The sequence below is a fragment of the Crotalus tigris genome, unplaced genomic scaffold, assembly GCF_016545835.1.
Source record: "Crotalus tigris isolate CLP2741 ecotype Arizona unplaced genomic scaffold, ASM1654583v1 scf7180000024420.512544, whole genome shotgun sequence".
Taxonomy (NCBI): Eukaryota; Metazoa; Chordata; class Lepidosauria; order Squamata; family Viperidae; genus Crotalus; species Crotalus tigris.
Window position 1 is genome coordinate 417,969 of NW_024100586.1, and position 12,357 is coordinate 430,325.

Consider the following 12,357-nt stretch of genomic DNA (forward strand, 5'->3'; position numbering starts at 1 on the left):
CTGCATAGTATAGGAGTACACATATTCACATTCATTTTTTCAGTTCTTACTATAACAGAATTGCTCCAAAAACTTCAACGGAACAATCTCCCTGGTTTTATCATATTTTGCACGCTTTGAATAATATTAAACATAATCACCTATCGGGGTTTTGGCTAAGATCAAGTGTAGTAGTCGTATCATAATACACAGCATGGTTGAACACAAAACATTAATTAGAAATCACACTGTGCAACACAATCCCTCTTCATGTTGATGCAGAGAAACTACAATCTCTACAACTGACTCAAAGATAGCATCCTGTTGTGATTCTGTGCCAGCCTGTGCTCCCAACAGCTGAGTCTGAGGAATCTGAGGAAGAGGTGGAGGAGGCATTTGAAGGGCCATCAAGGGCAGAGGGAGGCTCTGATGAATTACAGGACTCACGGTTTGATGCAGAGCCTGGGCCCTCCAGTTGTGTTCCTGATAAAGCTCAGCTGTGTGAGGAGAATGAGTCAGACTCGGAAGACCCACACCTGATGGACTTGCTAATTGATGCTCGCACACATCGTCAATTAGCAAGAGTAAATCAGCAGCAGTCAATACGGCAACTCCAGAGTAAAAGGAGAAGGCGCTGAGAGGCAACGCCTTGGGACTGCTGTATAAAAAGAGGAGGTGTAGGCGGTGCTGGTTGCTGAAGGCAACCGTTTGCAAAGTACTTCTTTGGATCCTGGTCTGTTTGTCTTGCTTGTGACTACTCTTCTGTTTGCATCGTGTTTCCTGTGGACTATTTCCTTCATTTGGATTGAGTTTTGCTGTTTGTGTTTTGGACTCTTTGGCAGGTTTATCACCCATATTAAAAGGGGTTTGTTTTGTTTTAAAGTCTCCAGCCTATTTTATCAACAGGGGTCTGGTCCTTGTGCCTTTAACAAGGGCGGCTATAGGCTGGGATAGAACACATCCCTCCAAGGTGATTGGTCGGGGAAGCCGCAGTTTACTCAACTAAATACTCATAACTTGCCACAGCCTAGGCAAAAACGGGTGGCTACCAGATGAGATAAAACATCTGCTTTATTAAAATGAAGAAAGCAATCAATATTAATGCCACTGTTAGAACAAATCCTATGGATAAATCTGCAGGATATTAACTCATTTATTGTAGAAAGCTTTCCTTAAAAAACTGAATTACACAATCTTCAGCTTGGGGGCATTAACCAAAAGATACATGGGCATTATCCATTTCCTAAGACTCAACAGAAGGCGATGACAGAGAATGAGGTGGCTGGATGGAGTCACTGAAGCAGCAGGCGTGAGCAAGACAATCAAACCGGTCAGTCCTACAGATCAACCCTGACTGCTCCTTAGAAGGCCAGATCCTGAAGTTGAAACTCAAGTACTCTGGCCACCTAATGAGAAGGAAGGACTCACTGGAGAAGAGCCTAATGCTGGGAAAGATTGAGGGCAATAGAAGAAGGGGACGACAGAATGAGGTGGCTGGCTGGAGTCACTGAAGCAGCAGGCATGAGCTTAAATGGACTCCAGAAGATGGTAGAGGACAGGAAGGCCTGGAGGAACATTGTCCATGGGGTCACGATGGGTCAGACATGACTTCACAACTAACAACAAAGACTCACACCGTATAAACCCCACTGAGACCGAGCATTTCGGACACAAATTTCTGCCCCCATTTATTTTCCTCATCCACGCAGGTCTCGCTCCCATTCTCAAAACACTCAAAAATATGTACTGGACCTATTAATAATGTCTCTAGCAAAGATACCAAATGAGATCATCCTATAAAAAGGAATTTCTTACCAAACAAATGCTGTCTTAGATGAAGAAAACCAGGGAAAATGCAGGATAGAGTTCCTAGTGTTCTCCGAGTTTGGTTGTTTGCTGGCATATTTTTTGTTACCAGACCTGGTGACATCTTCAGTGCACAATGCAAAATGCAGTGTATTGCCACATGGGGGAGCTTATTCACCAAAGGAAAAGAGTACGCCAACAGAGGCCAACTCTTTCGACGGTATAAAACAGCAATGCAAATATGTCTTTAGCTGCAGAAAATCTAACTAAGCTCAGCTTAGTTGTCCAGTGCTCAGGACAGGAAAGATAAAAATCTTATTTTGCCAGTGCTTTTGAATCTGCTTTCTGGTGATATCTTAAAGAGTAGGTTGACTCCTTCTGAGATCTTCCTGTTGCAAATACCTAGCAGCTGTATATCTTCAAAATGAAATACGACTCACTGGTATATTAATGTAATGTAATAGTTGTAACTCGTAAGAATGACTACATAATTAAATAACCCTATAGTACCATTTATTTACTTTATAAATAACTTAGGGTGGCAAACGTATCTGATACTACTCCCTCCTATTTCCCTCACAACAGTCCGGTGAGGTGCATTGGACTGAGAGAGAGATTGGACCAAAGTCACCCAGCTGCCTTTTATGTCTCTGGCAGGACTAGAACTCACTACCTCCTGGTTTCTAGCCTGATGCATTGACCATTAGACCAGGGGTACGCAACCTTGGCTCTTTTACGACTCGTGGACTTCAACTCCCAGAATTCCTGAGCCAGCCACGCTGAGGGGAAAGGGAAAGGTTTCCAAGCTGAGCCATGCCGGCTCAGGAATTCTGGGAGTTGAAGTCCACAAGTCATAAAAGAGCCACGGTTGCCTACCCCTGCATTAGACCAAACTGAGTCTCCAATATAAATAATAAATATTCAGTTGAACTAAATTATTTGCATTCACTGAGCTTTCTTTTTTCAGCATTGATTTTTAGTTGCCTTCTTCTAAGATTTCCCCCCCCCCCCCAAAAAAAACCTTGTCAGTATAGCTTTTCAGTCTGGGAATAAATACCACTCAAGTCCTAATCATAATGGACCCTGCTTAGTTTCAGAGATTCAGACAGTGGTGGGATTCAGCCGGTTCGCACCACTTCAGCAGAACCGGTAGCTAATTTTTTGTTGCCCAGGCCCAGAATGGACTTCCGGAAGTGGCATCCACACGGAGAACCGATTGTTCACATATCTGAATCCTGCTACTGGGTTCAAACCAGGTCTCCAAGATGTTCCCACTCCTTAAATCCGAATAGCCAATCGGAGCGGTAGCTGTTTTAATGAGAGCTATTAGAATGAGCTTTTAACATGCATGACAGGTGATACACAGGTGATACAACTTTATAATTTCAAACTTTGAAAATAATATATTTCTTGTTTTTGGCCCCATTTATTTTACAGGCTGTTGCTAACCTCTTGAACCCTCGAGATTCTATCTAAGTAGCACTAAAATACCCACAAATCAATGCACCAAATATATATATATATATAGTAAAATTGATGAAGTGATAGAGCCAGTTTGGTGTAGTAGTTAAAGAAAGTCGTCTAGCACCTGGGAGATATTTATTAATTAGATTTGTGTGCTGCCCATCACATCTAGGGCTGACTGTGGACAGCTTACAAACATAAAAAATGGGTAAACATTAAAACAATAACATATAAAGTAATAATAACGAAGGAGATTTACGTCCACTCTCAACTATGGAAGCTCATTCAACCACTTCCACTTTCTCGGCCCCACTTTTTTTACAGGTTGTTATTGGAACAACTTGAGGAGGGGGCATGCTATGTAAGCTGTCCTAAATTGTAAATAAATAAATCACATGTATATTACTACATTACTTTCAAAGTGTCCAATGTAATACAAAACACATTTCACTGACAAAATATCAATGAGGTATCAAAGCCCATTCTCATCAAAAAAAAAATATCAAAATAAATCTTAAATAAATTTCCTTGTCCATTTTCATCCTGCTTTCTTCAGTGAGGTTACGTAGGAGGTTATCCCATCCTTCTTAAAAAGCCTTTGTTAAAATAAGTTCTTGAAGGTCTTGGCAGCATTCAGTATCAGCAACATACTGAAAATTCATGGAAGAAAGGTTACTAAACTTTTTCGTCCAAGAATAACCCACAATGATCTTTAAAGTGAAGCCACACCACACCATTTACAAGTTTAGAGAACATTACAAAAATGGCATCGATTACTTTTTCTTTAAGCTGAATGCTTTTTTAAAGAAAACATTTTTACCAAAAAAAAAAAAAACCAGTTCACTCTAGTCCTTTTGAGTAAGTCTATTTGTAACGTTAAAATTTAAATATAATCCATTTCCTAAACCATCCCCCAATACTTTTATTTAGATTTTTGGGTCTGTCCCATCAAAATGTCAATGAGTAACCAGCGTAGTTCACAGCCAATGGTTACTGACATGCAAATGCTACAACTAATGAGGATGGCTTAAAATATTTGTAAGCAAACTCAGCTTGAATGCTAGTAGTTTTTAGAAAGAGGGAAGCAGCTATGCACAGTGACGATCAGTGTCCACTCTTGCTATCCAAGACAAGAACAATTCTCAGTTTCTGAGCAAGGGAAGGAGAAAGTATGTTTTTGATATAAGAATACAACAAGGCTACACAATCCCAGGTAGTTCCAACTCTTTCATGTAATTCCCAGCGGCATCTCCAAAGTTATCTCTGACATCATTTCATGTTAACCTGCCATGTTATGGCATAAGTTCTTATCAATTTTTTTTAAATAATGAAAATGCTGCCTGGTAAATCTTAGATTTTCTTTTCTAAGAAACACAGATCCCAGCTGTTAAGAGAATTACTTCATTTCTTTGCTGCTACAGCCCTGGAAGCAGCAAAGTTGCCTACCCCTGCAATAAAATATTGCAAAAATAATAATAATCAGAGATTTGTAAGCTCTTACTCCATCATACAACTGTGTTTACGTAGTATCTAGAATAACTACCGAAATAAGTTTATCAATATATTTTTTAAAAAAGCTTTCTTGGTTATTCACCTGAGGGAAACTGATATAAGGCTCATGTAAGCAATTACCTACATCTAAAGATTAATACATAGAGACTAAAATGTTTTAAAATAAAGACTGCATTTTAAAAAAAAAAATGCTACCTTTAATGAAACCTGCTTCTATTATTTCTCAGAAAAGTGCAAGGAACCTCTATCTGGAGAAACAATTTATTTTTCAGATTTAATCTGACAGGCACATACTGTACCTTTTTGTTTACAACGCACTGGCACAAAGTAATTAATAGTTAGCTTTGCATTTCAACATAAGGGAACATAGCAGAAAATTACCATCCTTTTTCCCCCCTTGAAACTTACTAAAAAAAACTAAAGAAGATTGTAAATACACACATGGGGGGGGGTGTAACGTCACTGTAACATGCCTTGAATGCTAGATAGAGAGAAACCTCACATTAAAATCTCAATTCAGCTAAAGGCTTAGGCTCTGAGCAAACTCAGCTTGCGTCATAAGACTGTCATGATTCTGAACTGTTTTGCAGAAAGGTTAGATATAAAGATAACACCTTGAATTTATAATTTGCATGGCACTTTAAGGTTAATCCATTCCCACACTATTCCGCCTAGAATGTTTCTAGCAGAATCAAATCATCAGTGTAAAAACTGGTTAATAAAATGGATACATGTGCTTAATACTGTCATTCCAATACACAGCAAATTCCGCAACTTATTACAACTTCTGCAACGTCAATGAGCTAATTGTGACACGTTATAAGCCTGTAAAATATGCCTTTTAATTGGAATCCTGAAGATTTTGAGCTTTAAAAAAAAACAACTTTACAATTAGGAAAAACAACTCATTTCTTATCATGCACATCTCATTCAACTTTCTGAAAGTTCCTCTGATGTGGTGTATGTGGCAAGTTAACTTTCACAGGCATGAGCTGATGTTTGGTTTCTTCCTTTAAAAATCTCCCAAAATATAGGCAATTCAAATAACATTTGAGTTATTTAGCAAATTACCGGATTTGTTTTGCAAATTGACATAATATATCAATTTATACCTTCTGTATATTCTGGGTCTACAGTAATTCAAAATACTGGCATTGAAATCAGACACTCTTAAATTATTTAGATTCAGAAAATATGAAGGAATGGCTGTGCTATGAAAAAGTGCTCCTTGTGATCAGATAAACCAAGATTTCTCAAGCTTGGTCACTTTAAACTGTGTGGACTTCAACTCCCAGAATTCTCCAGTTAGCCATTTGCCTGGGAAATTCTGGGAGTTGAAGTCCACACAGCTTAAAGAGGCCAAGGCTGAGAAACATTGAGACTGCTGGCCATCTGTTAAGAACATATATATTTCTGAATAGTAAAGGGTGCTATGGAATTACAAAAGAGATATGGCTACATACGTTATTTATGAATATACTTTTTTGACTTTTAACTGAAAGATTTCAGAAAGTCATTTGTTTGTTTGTTTTAACTTTATACTGATACAGGATGCTTTTCATTTATAAGCTACCCTTATAAAAGATTGCCATTTTGAAAGGCATGTAAGAAAAGCATGACATAAATATATCATGAGAGGCTCTGAGGCTCAGTATACTTAGATATAGATGTTCAAGTATTTTAAAGACCAAATTAGGAAACTGCTACAGAAATACTATAAGGTACCTTACCCTACTATCAGTAAGTTTTCTAAATTCTCTAGTCTTCTCTGCAAAACTATCTAAGCTTTTCACCATGATCCCTCCAAATGTTCAGAAATAATAACAGCCAAACCACTATTTCAGGACAAGTAGCATCAAATGATTTTTATCTTTCTTAATATGCCTTCCTAAACATAAGACTGGCAATATTTGTAATGTTCATGCTATTGTCCCTCATGTGCTGAGATTTCATAAACTCTGCCATATTTTTCAACTTTTTTTGAAATCTATTTTTTTTTCAACTGACTGTTCAATAAAATATTCAGACTTTCTATGAGATTGGCAATATGTAGATGTCCTATGACATATTGGCAATAAGCGTCCTAATATCTCATTTGCAGAATAAAAGATGCATTTAAAGAAGCCAAAAACATTATGTTTTGAAAACAGCTAATGAAGTCCAACCCACAACTCAAAAAAAAAAACAAGGAAAGGAACAATTATAAATGTAATATTTATAATGAATAATTAAATTGCAAAATGTGTTTGCAAAGATGACTATTTTTCAATTTGCAAATTCTGTAAATTTATCTTAAAAGTGCTTAATTTGGAAAACACTGTGAACCCCTTTATCCTACCATCAGGCAGTATTCTAAATTCCCATCTTTTCTGCAAAGCTAAGCTCTTCTCCATGGTGATCCCTGCAAATGTTCAGGAACAACATCCAAACAACCATTTCATAAGCACTCTAGAAAGCGCTAGAACAAAACAAAATAGATTTTTTTAAAAAAAAATCAATACTTCAGCCCGCAATAGGCTTTAATTTAACCATCATGTTTATGGCAACCAATATCAGATTTCACCAACCCCCATATATAATTAGTATTTAGCTGAGATATCAGTAATTAATAAAACAGCATAGTTTATTATATTTACACCCCAGAAAAGCTGAGGCATAACTTCAAAGTCTGTTTTATTTGGTTATCTTAACTTTTAGTACCCAAGGACATGATTTCAGATTAGAGGGGAAAAAAAATCCTGACCTTTTTTTAGGAGAGGAAAGCACAAGACCAATGAACAACCATAGATAAAAGATAATTCCTTTTAACTAAAGTGTAACAAGTAACAAAACTAAACAAGCAGTTATTACTACGGTGGACAACACAGAATCAGCAAGCAATGAAGCTCTAATAAGCAACCAAAATATACTAATTTTTACAGAAGTTAATATTTATATCACAGAGACAACTTCACCTATTTTGAAAAGGTTTGTGAGGAAGACAACTATTATATGCAGCAAATCTTGTTCTCCATCACTGAAAATTAACTTCTTTCAGGCGATAATGATTGAACCACCATTTGTTTATTACAAGCAACCGGGAGCTCTGAATAAAAAAAATTCAAGCTCCAATCCCGACCCCCATCTCAATATACTTTAAGGTACAAGACGATTTCCAAAGTTTATATTACTACTGGTATTTGCAATCTCACCAGCTCAAGGTTGACTCAGCCTTCCATCCTTCCGGGGTAGGTAAAATGAGGACCCAGATTGTTGGGGGCAATGTAAATATATATATATATATACATTGCTTACTGGTGTACACCGCTTAGAGCAGTGGTTCTCAACCTGTGCGTCGGGACCCCATTTGGGGTCGAATGACCATTTCACGGGGGTCACCAAACCATGCTGTCTGCCATTTTTTTCCCTTTCCCCTAGCTGTCCTACTCCCTCTTATTGGTGGCCACACCCACTTGGGGGTCACCACAACATGGGGAACTGTATTATGGGGTCACGGCATTAGAAAGGTTGAGAATCACTGGCTTAGAGAGTGCTTGCACTTAAAGCAGTATATAAGTCTCATAAATAAATAAATAAATAATAAACAGTAACAATATTTATAGAGAATAGATTGGGGAGAAACATAAAACAAGAGGAGGCAGCAATTTCTGCTCCATGCAAGAGAAGCTCCACATTTCACCGTGGAACATGTATGTCTGTGACCCCAATCTGCCCTTGCAGAGTAATCTCCCATTACTACATCTGTCAAACGACAAACGCCCGTTTGTGTGAACCCAATTTCAGGGAGCCCGCTCAGCCCTTAAATAGGTTAGCAACCTGCTGCAAGGAAGAAAGTGGGGAAAAGGAGCCCACGTTATGCAACAGATGTGACCATTATAGCCAGGTTAATCACAGGGCTAAAATGACAGCTCTCCCTGAGTGTCTTCCTCCCAGAGAAACTCGGCCTCGGAGTGAGTCACCCCTCGCCTTAAACTCCCATCACGGACGGTTAATGAACTTTTATGATGGTCCGACAGACCAACACTGCTCATTATGCTCCTTTCCCACTTTAGGGAAATCGAGGCTCTCCAAGCAACAAACCAGAAAGCGCGGAGGAGCAAAACAAATCCACCGGGGGGGGGGGAAGGAAACGTCGCAGGACCGTCGGTGCAAAAAAAGGCAGCCACAACCCGAGGACTCCAAAGACCAACGCCCCAAGGTTGACACGCTGCAAGGGATGCTCCAAGTCTTAAGCCCCTCTGAGGGGGGGCTCCACCTCCCCTACCGCCGGCCCAGCCGACCCCCCCCCGCCTCGGTCTCGCCACCCGGCCTTCCTCACAGGGTTGGCGTTTTCACAAGAGGAAACGGCTGCCTTTAACGCCCAGGGCCTCCTCCGGGGGGAGCGGGAGCCCCCTCGGCGAAGTCCATAAATAAAAGGCGGTTTCACGTGTCTGCGCCTCCACACGTTCTCGCCCCTCGCGCAAGCCGGCGGGCGCGCGAGCAGACGCTCCCGCTGCCCAGACCTCTCCGGGAAATGGCCCCCGAGCTCCTCAGCCTCCAACGGCCCGAGACGCGGGCCTCCCGCCCGCCCGGTTCCTCCGGGGAAGGAGCCCCGGGGAAAGGGGGGGGTCCCCAACAGGGAAGGCCTGGCGCGTCCCCAGGCCGCCGCCGCCGCTAGCCGAGGAGCGGCCGGCGGGGGGGGGGCAAAGCCGGGGGTCTCGCGGGAGGGCAGGAAGAGGCGACTCCGGAGGAACTGTGCCGCGCGCCCCCCCCCCCGCACTTACCCTGTCACAACAGGCGCCATCTTCCACAAACTCTCGCCAAAACTCCTACTCTCGCGAGAGGCGGCCCAGGGGGCCTGCCGCGCGCGCGCCTGCGTGAGGGCATACGAGTGCGCGAGTTGCCGCGCGAGCGGGTGCATCCTCCTTTCCCCCTCCCGCTCCCCGAAAGTGGCCGGACGGCAATGCGCACGCGCTAGCTTTCTTTTTTTATATATATAAAAAAAAAGAAGGGCGGGGCTAAGGGGGAAAAAAAAAAGAGAGGAGAACGCCGCGTTCGGTCCCCGCCCACTCTTTTACTTACGGTACTTTGCTCCCTGGCTGGCTGTCTCTCTTCCTCTCCCTCTCTCTCCCTCGCTGTCTCCCCTTCAGGCTGAGGCGCAACAGGCGTGGGAGCTGGGCTCCCAAGGTCTCGCGAGACGAAGGGGCCAGCCGGACGGGAGAGCCAAAGGGATTCCCTGCGCGTCGACCTGGCGTAGTTGGACCGGCCGGCGGGAGGGAGGGTGCCGGAGGGGGGGGGGAGAGGGACGAACCATTCTCCCGCGATTGGGGGGGGATGCCTTGTGTGTCGGAGGAATTTGTGCCGAAAGAAAACGGAGCGCTGCGGGCGGGACCATTTCGGATGGGGCGGGTGGGGGGCTGGTGGCTAAATGTGATTTGAAAAAAGGAGTCAGTAAAAATAGAGAAGTTGAAAAAAATAAACGAGTAATTTCTGAGGACTGAATCAAAATAAAGAGAATATGGAAAATAAAAACAGAACAACAATGAAAAGTTTCCATAAAGAATGAAGTACTGTACCAAGGCAAAAAAAAAATGCTGATCTGTGACTGCAATAAAATTAGGGGGTTGGACTAGATGATCTCCAAGATCCCTTCCAACTTTGTTATTGTTATTGTTATTATTAAGGCAAAAATAATGAACATCAGAAAGGAAAGAAAAAAATCCAGATTGAATATAAAAGTAAAATGAAAGCAAAGGAAATTTTTAAAAAATATGAACACACAGAGAGAAAAATAATTAAAAATGACGGGAAAGTGCAGAGAAGAGGGCGAAAAAAAATCAACAAAAATCAACATTTTTGCATCCAAGTTAAATTGGGGGCATCCCCTACACACACACTTGTTAGTTGCTGGCTTTCAAGGGCATAAAAATGTAAGTCTCTGAATTCAGCGTTCCTCTTAAAACATTTTTTCCCCACTTTCCATTTGGTCTACAATTCATGCATTTCATGGGGGGGGTGTCTCCTTTGAGTTCATCTGGGATAGAATAGAGCTGAAAGGGACCTTGGAGGTCTTCTAGTCCAGCCCCCTGCTCAAGCAGGAGAACCTATACCATTTCAGACAAGTGACTGTCTCTAATCTCTTCTTAAAAACCTCCAGTGATGGAGCACCCACAATTTCTGGAGGCAAGCTGTTCCACTGGTTAATTGTCCTCACTGTCAGGAAGTTTCTCCTCAGTTCCAGGTTGCTTCTCTCTGTGATCAGTTTCCAACCATTGTTTCTTGTCCTTCCCTCTGGGGCTGACCCCTCTGTTGATGACTGTTACATGTGTTCAGAAGTGATGACTGCTACATATGTTCAGTTATCTATTTCCTTCTCCTATGCCAGTGACCTTTCCCCACATACATATTTGTTGTTTTACTTCCACCCAACCCATTCGTGATATTTTTATTTTGGTAGACTTTCAAATAAAAACAGCCAGTACTTTTTTTCTAAAAAAAAAAAAAAAAAAGGTGCCAGAACTCACACATCTCATACAGCCTGCCTTGCCTACCCTACAAGGTTGCATCCAAAAAAGGTGCTGGAACTCCGTTCTGGGCGTTCTATGAGGAAAAAAGCCCTGAAAACAGCCATCAATATACTCTAATCAACATCTAAAAAGCCATATATAACAGGCACCATACAAGTAGCACACACAGAACAGCACCACACTCTGCTAGAGAGATGTCCCATAAGGATGGGCTCCAGCACAAATCCAAAAGCTCAGAAGAGTCTAGTGACTGACTTAGACTGGATCCTGCAACATTATCCTGGGACATGTATAATGGCCTTCGTTCATGAAAAACAGTTTTATTAATGACAGGTCCTTGATCAGTGGCGGGATTCAACCAGTTCGCACCACTTTGGCAGAACCGGTAGCTAATTTTTTATTGCCCAGGCCCAGAATGAATTTCCGGAAGCGGCATCCACACAGAGAACCAGTTGTTCACATATTTGAATCCCACCACCGTCCTAGGTGCTTGTTTTCTTGCAGACGTTTCATGACCCTAACTAGGTAACATCATCAGTGCTAAGTATGGTAATGAAACGTCTGCAAGAAAACACACAAGCTGAGAGAGCACCAAGGATCCCTCATTTCAACCCTAGGCTACAAACATTCTCCTTCATTTAGTTTTACATTTTTCCTAACTTTGCTTCCACTACTATAGCACATGGCAAAATCTTCTCTATAATACTTCTACACAAATTCCTTAAAGCAAACTCACTCCTGGCAAATGATAATGTGGATGCTATTTCAACTCAGCTAACTATGAATGATATCTGGATGTCTGCCAACATCTGTCTCTAGGTGATCATTCCAATGCGCTTCAAATCCTGCTGTTGCAGTTCTGGGGGGGGGGGTTAAGTTGGAACAGCCCTCATCTTGAACTTTCAAATAATTGCAATCCAGATCCATGTCCAAAACAGGGTTTTATTAGTTTTAACAGGCGTGTCAAACTTATTTTTAAATCAGCATAAGATATGTGATAGCAGAATTATATTTATAAAATTCTACATAGGATATCCACTGATATTACCATTATATTTTTTAAAAAATGAACATCTTGGCCCATTTACCT

General features: G+C 41.4%; 1 protein-coding gene across 2 annotated transcripts in view; it reads right to left on the reverse strand.

Moving 5' to 3' along the window:
- Nucleotides 1–9,928, reverse strand: part of RBPJ (recombination signal binding protein for immunoglobulin kappa J region) — a 55,272-nt gene extending 45,344 nt beyond the window's left edge. The window contains exon 1 of one of the 2 annotated variants that reach the window (XM_039329864.1): nucleotides 9,823–9,928. Coding sequence is in view for 1 of the 2 variants with exons in the window: in XM_039329863.1 (XP_039185797.1) it covers nucleotides 9,525–9,544 (20 nt within the window). In the remaining variant the exon portion in view is untranslated. Of the gene's footprint in view, nucleotides 1–9,524; nucleotides 9,556–9,822 lie in introns of those variants that run through there. The other variant, XM_039329863.1, reaches the window with a different exon arrangement.
- Nucleotides 9,929–12,357: the final 2,429 nt, after the last annotated feature.